The sequence below is a fragment of the Pecten maximus genome, chromosome 8 (genome assembly GCF_902652985.1).
Source record: "Pecten maximus chromosome 8, xPecMax1.1, whole genome shotgun sequence".
Lineage (NCBI taxonomy): Eukaryota > Metazoa > Mollusca > Bivalvia > Pectinida > Pectinidae > Pecten > Pecten maximus.
Genome location: NC_047022.1, coordinates 4,269,956 through 4,286,440, shown reverse-complemented (window position 1 = coordinate 4,286,440; position 16,485 = coordinate 4,269,956). Strand labels below are relative to the sequence as shown.

The 16,485-nt window shown below is 39.8% G+C and overlaps 1 protein-coding gene across 1 annotated transcript in view; it reads right to left on the bottom strand.

The window, feature by feature from the left end:
• The window catches only part of LOC117332647 (nucleoporin 88-like), a 69,805-nt gene that overhangs the window by 38,624 nt on the left and 14,696 nt on the right, over window positions 1-16,485 (bottom strand). The window contains exon 6 of the mRNA XM_033891637.1: window positions 10,963-11,125. Within this exon, the coding sequence (XP_033747528.1) occupies window positions 10,963-11,125 (163 nt within the window). The remainder of the gene's footprint in view (window positions 1-10,962; window positions 11,126-16,485) is intronic.

The following is a 16,485-nucleotide window of genomic DNA, read 5'->3' as shown; positions in this document are numbered from 1 at the left end:
GCTCTGTAGGTGTTGATATGATCACAACCACTGTTTTTTATAAATTTATCATATTAACAAAATTCCTGTTAGTCTAGTTAGCTGTTGTGTGGCCCCATCATCTGTAGACACTGTTGTCATACGACATTAGCTGTTGTGTGGTCCCATCATGTGTAGACACTGTCGTCATACGACATTAGCTGTTGTGCGGTTACATCATCTGTAGACACTGTTGTCATACGACATTAGCTGTTGTGTGGTCCCATCATGTGTAGACACTGTCGTCATACGACATTAGCTGTTGTGCGGTTACATCATCTGTAGACACTGTTGTCATACGACATTAGCTGTTGTGTGGCCCCATCATCTGTAGACACTGTTGTCATACGACATTAGCTGTTGTGTGGCCCCATCATCTGTAGACACTGTCGTCATACGACATTAGCTGTTGTGTGGCCCCATCATCTGTAGACACTGTTGTCATACGACATTAGCTGTTGTGTGGCCCCATCATCTGTAGACACTGTCGTCATACGACATTAGCTGTTGTGTGGTCCCATCATCTGTAGACACTGTTGTCATACGACATTAGCTGTTGTGTGGCCCCATCATCTGTAGACACTGTTGTCATGACATTAGCTGTTGTGTGGCCCCATCATCTGTAGACACTGTCGTCATGACATTAGCTGTTGTGTGGCCCCATCATCTGTAGACACTGTCGTCATACGACATTAGCTGTTGTGTGGCCCCATCATCTGTAGACACTGTCGTCATGACATTAGCTGTTGTGTGGCCCCATCATCTGTAGACACTGTCGTCATACGACATTAGCTGTTGTGTGGCCCCATCATCTGTAGACACTGTTGTCATACGACATTAGCTGTTGTGTGGCCCCATCATCTGTAGACACTGTTGTCATACGACATTAGCTGTTGTGTGGCCCCATCATCTGTAGACACTGTCGTCATACGACATTAGCTGTTGTGTGGCCCATCATCTGTAGACACTGTTGTCATACGACATTAGCTGTTGTGTGGCCCCATCATCTGTAGACACTGTGTCATACGACATTAGCTGTTGTGTGGCCCCATATCTGTAGACACTGTTGTTCACTGACATTTAGCTGTTGTGTGGTCCCATCATGTGTAGACACTGTCGTCATACGACATTAGCTGTTGTGTGGCCCCATCATCTGTAGACACTGTTTTCATACGACATTAGCTGTTGTGTGGCCCCATCATCTGTAGACACTGTTGCCATACGACATTAGTTGTTGTGTGGCCCCATCATCTGTAGACACTGTTGTCATACGACATTAGCTGTTGTGTGGCCCCATCATCTGTAGACACTGTCGTCATACGACATTAGCTGTTGTGTGGCCCCATCATCTGTAGACACTGTTGTCATGACATTAGCTGTTGTGTGGCCCCATCATCTGTAGACACTGTCGTCATACGACATTAGCTGTTGTGTGGCCCCATCATCTGTAGACACTGTTGTCATATGACATTAGCTGTTGTGTGGCCCCATCATCTGTAGACACTGTTGTCATACAACATTAGCTGTTGTGTGGCCCCATCATCTGTAGACACTGTTGTCATGACATTAGTTGTTGTGTGGCCCCATCATCTGTAGACACTGTTGTCATACAACATTAGCTGTTGTGTGGCCCCATCATCTGTAGACACTGTTGTCATACGACATTAGCTGTTGTGTGGCCCCATCATCTGTAGACACTGTTGTCATACGACATTAGCTGTTGTGTGGCCCCATCATCTGTAGACACTGTTGCCATACGACATTAGTTGTTGTGTGGCCCCATCATCTGTAGACACTGTCGTCATACAACATTAGTTGTTGTGTGGCCCCATCATCTGTAGACACTGTCGTCATACGACATTAGCTGTTGTGTGGCCCCATCATCTGTAGACACCGTCGTCATACGACATTAGCTGTTGTGTGGCCCCATCATCTGTAGACACTGTTGTCATACGACATTAGTTGTTGTGTGGCTCCATCATCTGTAGACACTGTCGTCATACGACATTAGCTGTTGTGTGGCCCCATCATCTGTAGACACCGTCGTCATACAACATTAGCTGTTGTGTGGCCCCATCATCTGTAGACACCGTCGTCATACAACATTAGCTGTTGTGTGGCTCCATCATCTGTAGACACTGTTGTCATACGACATTAGCTGTTGTGTGGCCCCATCATCTGTAGACACCGTCGTCATATGACATTAGCTGTTGTGTGGCCCCATCATCTGTAGACACTGTCGTCATACGACATTAGCTGTTGTGTGTCCCCATCATCTGTAGACACTGTTGTCATGACATTAGCTGTTGTGTGGCCCCATCATCTGTAGACACTGTTGTCATGACATTAGCTGTTGTGTGGCCCCATCATCTGTTGACACTGTTGTCATACGACATTAGCTGTTGTGTGGCCCCATCATCTGTTGACACTGTTGTCATACGACATTAGCTGTTGTGTGGCCCCATCATCTGTAGTCACTGTTGTCATGACATTAGCTGTTGTGTGGCCCCATCATCTGTAGACACTGTTGTCATGACATTAGCTGTTGTGTGGCCCCATCATCTGTTGACACTGTTGTCATATGACGTATTGTGTAATTTTATCATCAAGTGACACTTGTTATTGATTGTATTTAAAAGTATGCAATTGTACAGGAGACCAATTTGCTTTTAAAAGATAAAATCAGAATGACATTTTTACCAGAATTAGTACCTTTTCTGTCGTGTTTGTTAGAGATTAATTATCATTTCTGTCCCAGTGAGAGTTACCTCCCATCATTAAGGTAAACCGGCTAATTTGCTTAATTGTTGTTTTTTTTTGAAACTTTGTCGATTTTTTAACTACAGAACATTTAGATAACATTTCCTGTACCAATGACATGCTCAGAGGTAAAAATATCAAAAAAATACTGGAAAGAGAAACTTCTAATATCATTGTGTCTAAGGTGTCATTTATCAATTACATTGATAAAACTAGTGATTGTTTTATAATATAAAGCTGAAATGTATTGAATACTTGAATATGGTCAACATAACAAATAAATTATAAAACATCAGGGAGATTTTGATTGAATACTCTGTGAATCCACTCCGAACACCGAGTACAGAGGCCAGATTCGGAGAAATCTCATTCCAGGTGTCCTCTTAGGTAAACCCAGTCTAACCTGATACACAACCTGCACAAGTCTCATTGAGAAAATATTCCATTTTTCACATCATGTCAAACGCCATGTTTGGTAGATTTCCGGCAATAAACAACAGTGTAAGCCGTGACGGCATGCGTTACCTATATCAAATGAAATTGGCAGGATTCTCTCAAGCACAAAAGCATAAAACGTTTGTAAGCTGTGTTTACCTGACCTCCGACCCCTGTTGACTGTGAATGATGATCACCGTATCAGAGTCGTGACGGGTCACTTTGGGTCATTTCCAAGTTATAAGTGCTAGGTACACAGGGCTTAGCCAGGGGGTCTTGTACTCGCTGATCACTGTTTATAATTCTAGGACCTTTCTAATCATGCATTAACATGATATATATGTGCACACAATTACGAACACACACATATTCCCACCCACTCCTTAAATAACATTTTTAGGGTTCATACGGATTATGTCAAATCAAATTCAAGGCCCTTTTAAAGCTTTTTCAATGTCTTAATTAAATGTCCAAGGGCCCATTTTACCTGTCATCTAAGTCACCTTGAGAGGGAACAAGAGAACAAAAAAGCAACTTATTATAACTATCCACTTGATCAAAATACAACTTGACATGGTAATTATTCTTATCAAACATTTATTATAACAGAAACGTCTGTAGGGGAGGCAGTAAAGACAATGTTGAATCCAAATGATCAGTGCATGGCCAGGGTTTCACTTATCCTAATGGAACCTTAATTTTCAAGGCTTTTCAAGGCCCAGAATGAAATTGAAGGCTTTTCAAGGCCCAAGGTGTAATTCAAGGCTTTTCAAGGCTTTTCAAGTCTTTTCAAGGATTTTCAAGGCCCAAGGTGTAATTCAAGGCTTTTCAGGCTTTTCAAGGCCCAGAATAACATTCAAGGCTTTTCAAGGCCCAAGGTGAATTCAAGGCTTTCTGAAGGCCCAAAATGACATTCAAGGCTTTTCAAGGCCCAAGGTGAATTCAAGGATTTCTCAAGGCCCGTGCTAACCCTGACTTTCATTGTTGTCAACTTGTCGTCATCATATTCATCGGTAAGAGACCTACCTAAAGCGTAGTCTTACAGAAAGAACTAGATCACAGCCAAGATGTTAAAAATTGTCCATATAAACTCAATCTTGGTTTATTATTTTAACGTCCTATTAACAGCCAGGGTCATTTAAGGATGTGCCAGGTTTTGGAGGTGGAGGAAAGCCGGAGTACCCGGAGAAAAACCACCGGTCTACGGTCAGTACCTGGCAACTGCTACACGCAGGTTTCGAACTCGCAACCCAGAGGTGGAGGGCTAGTGATAAAGTGTCGGGAAACCTTAACCACTCGGCCACCACAGCCCCTATATAAACTCAAGCATATATATGATGACAGTGGGACCATTAAAGATGATCCCTAAACTATCTATAGTGGATCACTAAGTTGAAATTAGAGGAAAACACCAAAAACTGTAAACTTTCTTACTGGTCGAAATATTGAAATTATCCACATGAAATCATCAATTTTGAATTCCTAAAACAAGGTAGAAATTACAAATTCTTAATGTCAAGTACTTCAGGTAAAGACCAGAAGAGCCATTCTGAATGCTGAAAAGCATACGTATTGGTATTGATGTAAAGGTATAACAAGAATTGTACGTAATTATATGTCTCGTCAGTCCCCACATTTCCATATCATCAGGATAAAACAAGTTGTATTAAATCTATCTATAGTTGTATTATAGCCCAAAATCAGTTTCTGAGGGAATTTTCAATATACTTCTGAAAATCGTAAAAAAAAAAAAATTAAAAAAAAAAATTTGAACAAAAAAGAAAGAAAGAAAGAACAAACCAATAAAAACATAACTGAAATGTTTGGTAGGCTGTAGGAGAAAAGTAAATTAAGCTACCGTAACACAAAGACATCAGTGTAGGTTAAGTTATTAACCAAAAAATAAGTGTTTATATGGCACAGTATAAAGTATATTCCGCGATTGGTTATGACAGCACATGTACTTAATGAGAAATTAAGTTTATAAGTGTAGAGCTAAATGGAAAACTTTAACATCGCCCAATTAATCAACAAAGTCCAACTAACAAGGTGAGAATATGAAATGTGCGTTAGGATAATAATACACAGATATAAGTACAACACTTTGTGAGATATCAAGCTCAACACTGAACTAAACAGAAAACCTTAACATTCAATTAATTAATAATTAATTAACAAAGTCCAATTAACAGAAACTGTAGGTGAGAATATGAAATGTGTGTTTGGCTGATCATACACAGATATAAGTACAATACTTCGTTAGAAATCAAGCGTAAAACTGACCTAAACGGAAAACTTTAACATTTGATTAATTAACAATTAATTAAAAAAGTCCATTTAAAAGTAAATATTAACTGAAGTTCTGACTCTTAGTGTGTTTGGGTGTATATATATATATATAGATACATGTACATTTGTATTAGTATATTCCAGGTTTCAGCTCAATGTGGAGAAGAAAGAAAACTTTAACATATGGCCTGAATAATTAATCAAATCCAAATTAATTGTCATCTTTATGTTAAGATCTTAATTGAAAACATGTACCAAGATGCTCTTGCTAAGAAATACTTAATAGCTGAAAGTTTATATATCAATTTTAGTGATCTTTGTTGTGGTATTTACATCCGTGACCCTCATTTTACGAAAGTACAATTCCATCAGATGATTTCATTCAACTTTAAGAATACATCAAAGAATTTCATTTTTAAATTTCATGAATCATCATAGATCAAAAATGTTTTAAATCTGAAGACATCATTTTTGATTTTAATAAAATAAAATAAATCAGTTTTTTAAGAAGATGGAACATCTGGACACACCAAATTACAAAAAAAGGCAATAAATTTACAATTCAAATTTCATATAAATTTGAATATAAACTAGATAATTTTACTGTAAAAGTTCATTTCACTTCATCAAATGTCAGATGCTTCCTCCTGTGAATATGATTATTTATGATGTCAATGGTCAGAGGATGTCCAAGAAACAAAACAAATGCCTCTAATTATGATAGGTAATGTCTGACAGCATTATGGTCATTCATTAACAGAAATGATTATCACATATATAAGTAGAAAATCTCAGGTGACAAAAAATTACGAAAAATGTGACGACTCGCGCGTTAAATCTTGCTAATTAAGAGGACCATAATTAATACTGTGTTAATAATGGCAAAAGTTGCACTTGTTGTTTCAGGCCCAGGTCGCATCTCATGTCCGTACACATCAAAACTTGCCATTTAACGAGCCGACAAGCACTTTACTTAACAGATATCTCAAGTTCCATTTTCAAATCACATATTTCAGTGTCAGCCAGCTTGTATAACTAAAGAGTTATTTCAGTAAATGTGAAAGAAAATGACTATTATTATGTCCACAACGCTATGAAAAATGACCTTAAGTTCTAATTTTACAAGGTAGGAGACTCTAGTGATGATCTGTTTAACAGGGCCTACAAAAACGTGCCGGCACCTGTCGCCAAACCTGTTTTTCTCCCACTTCCTAAAATGTCCGTTGGATAATTTTCCTTAATTTGTTATCTGGTAATTATAATGTTGAGGGAAGGACTCACAAACAATTGGTGAAAGAAGGAGATGGACTCATTGTAGGAGCCTGGATAATGAAACAGGACTTTTAAACATATTCATCGTAATGGTTTATTTTGTTTATCGTCCTATTAACAGCCAGGGTCATTTAAGGACATGCCAGGTTTAGAGGTGAAGGAAAGCCGGAGTACCCGGAGAAAAACCACCGGCCTACGGTCAGTACCTGGCAACTGCCCCACGTAGGTTTCGAACTCGCAACCCAGAGGTGGAGGGCTAGTGATAAAGTGTCGGGACACCTTAACCACTCAGCCACCGCGGCCCCTCAAAGTGGACTTAAAAATTATACACAAAAGGGGTATGCTTAATGAAACAATGTACAGGGAAGTTTGTGAAATTGGGTGGAAAAAATAACTTCTTTTTTTACAAATCTTCCATAAGTATAAAAAAATTCAGAGAAAATTTGAAAGACCCAAGATTATATAAGCAGATCAGTGAGGCTAAGAGTTTTCATATTTATTTTTTAAGTAGCATACATGTCTTCTTTTCCTGTAAAAAACCCCCCAAAAAAACCCAGTGTGCACTTAATTATAGAGACAGATGTACCTGTTGGGTCAAATATGGTATGAGGTATAGGAGTTTTTGTTGAATAAATATGGTAATACCCAGTCTCCATGGAGTAAGTCAATTCTCCACTTAACTTCATAATAATTTGGTCCCATTAAAATATCTTTGATTCAATAAGAAATCTAGAGTAAAATATTTGAAAAGTCAGCAAAATAATCATTTATTCCATCACTTATTACTGAAAGTGAAAAGAGACCATTTAACCCCAGTACAGTATAACAGATGAAGCTATAAAATCATCAGCTGTTTTATTGATGTAGGCTTGGTGGGTTCAAAACAGTCAACTAAATATATTTTTGATGTTAAGTCTTAGGTCAACTTGAATATATTTTTGATGTAAGGTCAACTTGAATATATTTTTTTGATGTAAGTCTAAAGTCAACTTGAATATATTTTTGATGTTAAGTCTTAAGGTCAACTTGAATATATTTTTGATGTTAAGTCTTAGATCAACTTGAATACATTTTTGATGTAAGATCAACTTGAATATATTTTTGATGTTAAGTCTTAGATCAACTTGAATATATTTTTGATGTAAGGTCAACTTGAATATATTTTTGATGTTAAGTCTAAAGTCAACTTGAATATATTTTTGATGTAAGGTCAACTTGAATATATTTTTGATGTTAAGTCTAAGATCAACTTGAATATATTTTTGATGTAAGTCTAAAGTCAACTTGAATATATTTTTGATGTAAGGTCAACTTGAATATATTTTTGATGTTAAGTCTAAAGTCAACTTGAATATATTTTGATGTTAAGTCTAAAGTCAACTTGAATATATTTTTGATGTAAGGTCAACTTGAATATATTTTTGATGTTACATCTAAGGTCAACTTGAATATATTTTTGATGTTAAGTCTAAAGTCAACTTGAATATATTTTTGATGTTAAGTCTAAAGTCAACTTGAATATATTTTTGATGTTAAGTCTAAGGTCAACTTGAATATATTTTTGATGTTAAGTCTAAAGTCAACTTGAATATATTTTTGATGTTAAGTCTAAAGTCAACTTGAATATATTTTTGATGTTAAGTCTAAAGTCAACTTGAATATATTTTTGATGTTAAGTCTAAGGTCAACTTGAATATATTTTTGATGCTACATCTAAGGTCAACTTGAATATATTTTTGATGTAAGGTCAACTTGAATACATTTTTGATGTAAGATCAACTTGAATATATTTTTGATGTAAGGTCAACTTGAATATATTTTTGATGCTACATCTAAGGTCAACTTGAATATATTTCTGATGCAAGGTCAACTTGAATATTTACATAAATATAAGAGCTTAAGAGTACACTATTTTTTTTGGTTGTTATAACTCCATAACTCAAATTTCTTTAACCGTTAATATATGTCTTGTCTGTCCCACTTGTTACTGGATAGTATACTAACTTTTATGCAAACTCTAAAATTCACTAAAATTTTAGTAATTATTTTCCCAAATACAACCGAATAGTCTCCTCTTGGTAGTATGGAGCACCTGTATATTTACACTTTATAGACACACATAATGATGCATTGCAAAAGAAATATTGAATTTTACAATATCATTAATTCTCAAGACTCACCCACAATGCGCACAATCTGTGTGAAAATCTATGTATATTTTTTATTGCTCAATTCTTTTTTCTTACAAATTAAACACAGCTGCCTCAGCCATATTACAGGGACATCCTTTTCTATGTTATGGGCTGATACCATAAATTTAAAGCCAATGCAACATTAAAATCAGGTTAACAATGGAATAAGAGGCCCCATTGGCCTGCAATGATCACTTGATCTACAGTTTATGAAATTAACTTATTTTGTTGGAATTTCAAAGCTGATTCAAAATTCCCATTGGTTTCTCTTCCATTACGGTCTATTATCATGACTTAAACATTTTTTATAACTATTAACAAATCATGTGAAGACTTGAACATTTCTGCCGTGACCTTAAAAGTACATCAAGGTCATTCATTCGAAGAACATGGTCTTCCTTTAAGCTTTCATCTGAGCAAGATAATGGCCCCAAAAAGGAAGATGTTTATCATACAGTTGACCCCTATGACCTTAAACGTAGGTCAAGATCGTTCATTGTAGCCCTTGGACAAAGCATGCTACTGGCCCAAAATTATGACACTGGGCCTCCCACTGGTAAAGAAGAATTCATTCTAAAATTTTAATACATTTGACCCCTGTGACCTTGAAAGTAGGCCAGGGATGTTCATTTGAAAAACTTAGCAGCTCTTTATCCCAGCATCCACTGGCCAAACAACATGACCCTGGGCCAAGTGGTTAAGTGACGCTAGATAGACGATGGACACTGTACCATACCTGCCAATAACCAACTCGTTAGTAGCATATTTCACGGCATAATTAGATGGAACTTTTGGCACTGATTAATTTCAAACCATTATAAAAAACTTTTTTAAAAACTATTTGTGCAGGATTTTTGAATATTTTATTCCTTCTACCTTTTTATGATTGTGTTATCATGTTTGTATAGGGTCGAGGGTCCCCACAATAGCCTGGGTCATATGAGGACGATTGACAACTCGACATCATGTGACATTAACCGAGTAACCAATCAAGGTTGCTTAAGGAATTTACAGGTAAAAAAGTAGGATATCAGCATTAATTCATTACGAAACAATTTCCTATGAGTGAGACTAATTAATTCAATACAGTATAAAAATGTGAGTCATCAGGAAAACCAGACCAAAGGTAATACATTGTAACACTAATCAATTCCATTCTCTACAACTTTGGTCTGTACATGTTAACAACCACCAAGTTTCAATAAATCATTGCATACAAAATGAAATAGAAACTTCGGAATAAGTTTGTAAGGAATAAAATCATCAAGCAATTTTAGAAATGGTTCCCATATTGCGTGATGTCCCAACAATAAGACATGTGTAGACATCGAGTGATGTCTCTACAAATCTTACCTGTACAGACATTATGTGATGTCCCCACAAATCTGACCTGTATAGACATTGTGTGATGTCTCTACAAATCTGACCTGTGTAGACATTGTGTGATGTCTCTACAAATCTGACCTGTATAGATATTGTGTGATGTCCCCACAAATCTTACCTGTATAGACATTGTGTGATGTCCCTACAAATCTGACCTGTATAGATATTATGTGATGTCCCCACAAATCTGACCTGTATAGACATTGCGTGATGTCCCTACAAATCTGACCTGTATAGATATTATGTGATGTCCCCACAAATCTGACCTGTATAGACATTGCGTGATGTCCCTAAAAATCTGACCTGTATAGACATTGTGTGATGTCCCCACAAATCTGACCTGTAGACATTGTGTGATGTCCCCACAAATCTGACCTGTACAGACATTGTGTGATGTCCCCACAAATCTGACCTGTATAAACATTGTGTAATGTCCCCACAAATCTGACCTATAGACATTGTGATACGAGGTCATTGTGTGACATCCACTCAATCTGACCTATAGACATTGTGTGACATCCACTCAATCTGACCTATAGACATCCAGCAATGTCTCCTCAATGCTGACCAGTGTTAACATTGTGAGAGGCCCCTTTACAGTTCGCAGACTCACCTTTCAGCAGTCGAATTGGACAACTAAATTCATCTTCAGTATCACTTTCTGCCGTGGTTAATGTCATCTCCAACTCTACGCTTTCATATACGTAGAGCGACACATCAGGGGCTCCCTCAAACTGACCAGTACTGCCTGCTGATATTGACCAATCATTGTCCACCTAAAAACCAATACAAGACAGTTCATCAACTACCAGTTCTTCATGGCATTATATTAACATTTACAATGGAGTCCCACTATTTAGCTTTACCAAGCTCACTTGAATTTCACGAGTCCATAACTTCCAAATCTTTATTATGATGTCATTATTATAGTGACGTCATAATTGTCATGTCGGTAATAACAAAAGATGGCTGTTGAAAAGGCTGTTCCGTCTTTGACGATAATAATTTGTTCATTCATCGTTGGAGCCAAATTCTTGGATATAGTCTTTAAAAATTGTTGTCAAATGTAAATATAATCATTGAACTGCTTTCATTTGGAAGTTATGGGCTGATGAATGCCAACTAGACAAAGGCAAATTCAACATGAAGAGCTAGCTTAAATAACTGTTAAGTAAATCTGACATCATAATAAAGAATCTGATTGTAATAAAATAGAAAAGAAGGAAAAGTCAACATCGCTTGTCTTCACAGGTTGATAAAGAGTTCCTAGGTTTCCCATCTGGATTATTAGAATCTTTCACCCCCCTTGGGGGTGAGACAGGGTAATCTCAACCCGCGGGGGAAGATTCTTAAGTTTAAAACACGAGGCACTTTGATAAATTAAATGTGGTGGTTAGGGTTCAAATTAAAATCACATCAATGGGTTGTTGGGGGACTGAAATAAATTGTTTTGGCTGTTTGGTGCATTTGATGTCTTTGTACAATTTTTTACATTAGAACTGCTTCTATACGAGGGTACCGTTCACAAAAACATGGTTATGTGGGAGGGTCATCAAAAGTTTAAATTGCGTCTATAGAAGGGTCCCCTAATTTCAATGTGCCCTCCCCCGTCCCATATATGTTTTTCTGGGAACAGCCTTACGTTAAAGTCAATCACAAGTCTACCAGTGTCAACCTACTTCAGGCTATATGTAATTAATCTATGTGTGTCCTGAGAAGTAATCACACATACACACCAAGTGTGTAGACTAATACAATCTTACATTGGCCTGTTCTGTGGACAGGCACATCTTTACCTGAGTTGAAGACCTTGGCAGGCAAATAATCGGCAAGTCATGTGCTGACCGGCCAAACTCTTACCATTGGGTCAAGATATCTCCAAAGCCTTCTGCTGACCGGCCCAACTCTTATAATAAGGTTGAGATAACCTTAAAGTCTCATGCTGACCTGCTAAATTCTTATAATCAGGTTTAGATATCCTTGAAGCCATCTGCTGACCGGTTCAGACAGTGGTAATATTTACCTGAGATTCTGGTGTAGAGAGGGCCGGACCAACAGTCCAGACGGTAGCAATAAATAACAGAGATTCTGGTGTAGAGAGGGCCGGACCATAAGTTCAGACGCTAGTAATAAATAACTGAGATTCTGGTGTAGAGAGGGCCGGACCCACAGTTCAGACTGTGGTAATATTTACCGGAGATTCTGGTGTAGAGAGGGCCGGACCAAAAGTTCTGACTGTGGTAATATTTACCTGAGATTCTGGTGTAGAGAGGGCCAGACCAAAAGTTCCGACAATGGTAATATTTACCGGAGACTCTGGTGTAGAGAGGGCTGGACCAACAGTTCCGACTGTGGTAATATTTACCGGAGATTCCGGTGTAGAGAGGGCCGGACCAACAGTTCCGACAGTGGTAATATTTACCAGAGATTCTGGTGTAGAGAGGGCCGGACCAACAGTTCCGACGGTGGTAATATTTACCGGAGACTCTGGTGTAGAGAGGGCCGGACCAACAGTTCCGACTGTGGTAATATTTACCGGAGATTCTGGTGTAGAGAGGGCCGGACCAACAGTTCCGACTGTGGAAATATTTACAAGAGATTCTGGTGTAGAGAGGCCGGACCAAAAGTCCAGACGCTGGTAAAATACAAGAGGCCCAGAGGGCCTGTATCGCTCACCTGGTTTCATGAGATATGAAACAAGAATGATGCTTAAGTATATTTGTCGCTGGTATTGCTATGTCAATATATATCATAAGCATTTTATATGGGTACATGTACATTGGTTTTATTTTAATACTAAAATGCCAAAAGGTACATTAATCCATGAAATAAAATTGACTTTTGGCGCGACCCCATAGGGATGCTACCACACAAATGTGAGTGATATCCATAGCTTAGTTTCAGAGAAGATCTTGTATAGACCAATTGGCCCCTTTTGACCCTGCCCTCTGCCCCCTGGGGTCAGCTCCTTCCTTTATACAATTTTGAATCCCTACCCCAATAGGATGCTAATAGTCAAATATGAGCTGTTTCAGAGAAGTTGTTCATATCAATTTAGCCAAATTGACCCCTTTTGGCCCAGCCCCTCAGCCTCCAGGGGGTCGGCCCCATCATTTGTACAATTTTGAATCCTTAACCAAAGTGAATGCTACCAGTCACATATTAAAGATATCCATTGCTTATTTTCAGAGAAAAAGTTGTTTATATCAATTTTGCCAAAATAACCCCTTTTGGCCCCACCTCTTAGGTCCCCTGGGGTCAGCCCTGTCATTTGTACAATTTTGAATCCCTACCCTAGGGTGTTGCTACCAGGCAAATATGAGTGATATCCATTGCTTAGTTTCAGAGAAGAAGTCGTTAATATCAATATAGCTATATTGACCCATTTTTGCCCCGCCTCACAGGCCCCTAGGGGGTCAGCACCACCATTTGTACAATTTTGAATCCCCACCCCATAGTGATTGCTTCCAGGCAAATAGGAGCAATATCCTTTGCTCGGTTTCAGAGAAGAAGTCGTTAATATCAATACAGCAAAATTGACCCCTCTTGGCCCCGCCCCTCGGGCCCCCCGGGGGTCAGCCACACCATTTGTACAATTTTGAATCCCCACCCCATATTGTTGCTACCAGGCAAATATGAGCAATATCGTTTGTTCGGTTTCAGAGAAGAAGTTGTTTATATCAATATAGCCCAAATGACCACATTTGGCCCCGCCCTTCCGGCCCCTGGGTTCAGCCCCATCATTTGTACAATTTTGAATCCCCACCCCAAAGTGATGCTACCAGGCAAATATGAGGGATATCCTTTGCTTGGTTCCAGAGAAGTAGTTTATATCAATATAGCTATATTGACCCATTTTTGCCTCGCCCCTCAGGCCCCTAGGGGGTCAGTCCCATCATTTGTACAATTTTGAATCCCCACCCCAAAGTTATGCTACCAGGCAAATATGAGTGATATCCTTTGCTCTGTTCCAGAGAAGAAGTCGTTTATATCAATATGGTAGCTATATTGACCCATTTTTGCCTCGCCCCTCAGGCCCCTAGGGGGTCAGCACCACCATTTGTACAATTTTGAATCCCCACCCCATAGTGATGCTTCCAGACAAATAGGAGCAATATCCTTTACTGGGTTTCAGAGAAGAAGTCGTTTATATCAATATGGCCAAATTGACCCCTTTTGGCCCCGCCCCTCAGGCCCCTGGGGGTCAGCACCACCATTTGTACAATTTTGAATCCCCACCCCATAGTGATACTTCCAGACAAATAGGAGCAATATCCTTTGCTCGGTTTCAGAGAAGAAGTTATTTATATCAATATAGCCAAATTGACCCCTTTTGGCCCTGCCCCTCAGGCCCCTGGGGGGTCAGCCCCATCATTTGTACAATTTTGAGTCCCCTACCCATAGGGATGCTTCTGACCAAATTTGGTCAAATTCTGATCAGTGGTTATGAAGAAGAAGTCAATTGTTGACGGACGGACGGACGACGGACGACGGACGGACGGACGACGGACGACGGACGCCACGGTATGGCATAAGCTCACCTTGGTCCTTCGGACCAGGTGAGCTAATAACAGAGATTAGGGTGTAGAGAGGGCCGGACCAACAGTTCAGATGGTGGTATTATTTACCAGAGATTCTGGTGTAGAGAGGGCCGGACCAACAGTTCCGACTGCGGTAATATTTACCAGAGATTCTGGTGTAGAGAGGGCCGGACCAAAAGTTCCGACAGTGGTAATATTTACAGGAGACTCTGGTGTAGAGAGGGCCGTACCAACAGTTCCGACTGTGGTAATATTTACCGGAGATTCCGGTGTAGAGAGGGCCGGACCAACAGTTCCGACGGTGGTAATATTTACCAGAGATTCTGGTGTAGAGAGGGCCGGACCAACAGTTCCGACGGTGGTAATATTTACCGGAGACTCTGGTGTAGAGAGGGCCGGACCAACAGTTCCGACTGTGGTAATATTTACTGGAGATTCTGGTGTAGAGAGGGCCGGACCAACAGTTCCGACTGTGGTAATATTTACAAGAGATTCTGGTGTAGAGAGGCCAGACCAAAAGTCCAGACGCTGGTAATATATAACAGAGATTAGGGTGTAGAGAGGGCCGAACCAACAGTTCCGACAGTGGTAATATTTACCGGAGACTCTGGTGTAGAGAGGGCCGGACCAACAGTTCCGACTGTGGTAATATTTACCGGAGATTCCGGTGTAGAGAGGGCCGGACCAACAGTTCCGACGGTGGTAATATTTACCAGAGATTCTGGTGTAGAGCGGGCCGGACCAACAGTTCCGACGGTGGTAATATTTACCGGAGATTCTGGTGTAGAGAGGGCCGGACCAACAGTTCCGACTGTGGTAATATTTACCGGAGATTCTGGTGTAGAGAGGGCCGGACCAACAGTTCCGACTGTGGTAATATTTACCGGAGATTCTGGTGTAGAGAGGGCCGGACCAACAGTTCAGATGGTGGTATTATTTACCGGAGATTCTGGTGTAGAGAGGGCCGGACCATAAGTTCAGACGGTGGTAATACATAACTGAGATTCTGGTGTAGAGAGGGTCGGACCCACAGTTCAGACGGTGGTAATATTAACCAGAGATTCTGGTGTAGAGAGGGCTGGACCAAAAGTATACGGTGGTAATATTTACCGGAGGTTCTGGTGTAAAGAGGGCCGGACCAACAGTTCCGACTGTGGTAATATTTACCGGAGATTCTGGTGTAGAGAGGGCCGGACCAACAGTTCCGACTGTGGTAATATTTACCGGAGACTCTGGTGTAGAGAGGGCCGGACCAACAGTTCAGACAGTGGTAATATTTACCGGAGATTCTGGTGTAGAGAGGGCCGGACCAACAGTCCTGACGGCGGTTATATTTACCAGAGATTCTGGTGTAGAGAGGGCCGGACCAACAGTCCTGACTGTGGTAATATTTACCGGAGATTCTGGTGTAGAGAGGGCCGGACCAACAGTCCTGACGGTGGTAATATTTACCGGAGATTCTGGTGTAGAGAGGGCCGGACCAACAGTCCTGACTGTGGTAATATTTACCGGAGATTCTGGTGTAGAGAGGGCCGGACCAACAGTCCTGACGGTGGTAATATTTACCGGAGATTCTGGTGTAGAGAGGGCCAGAC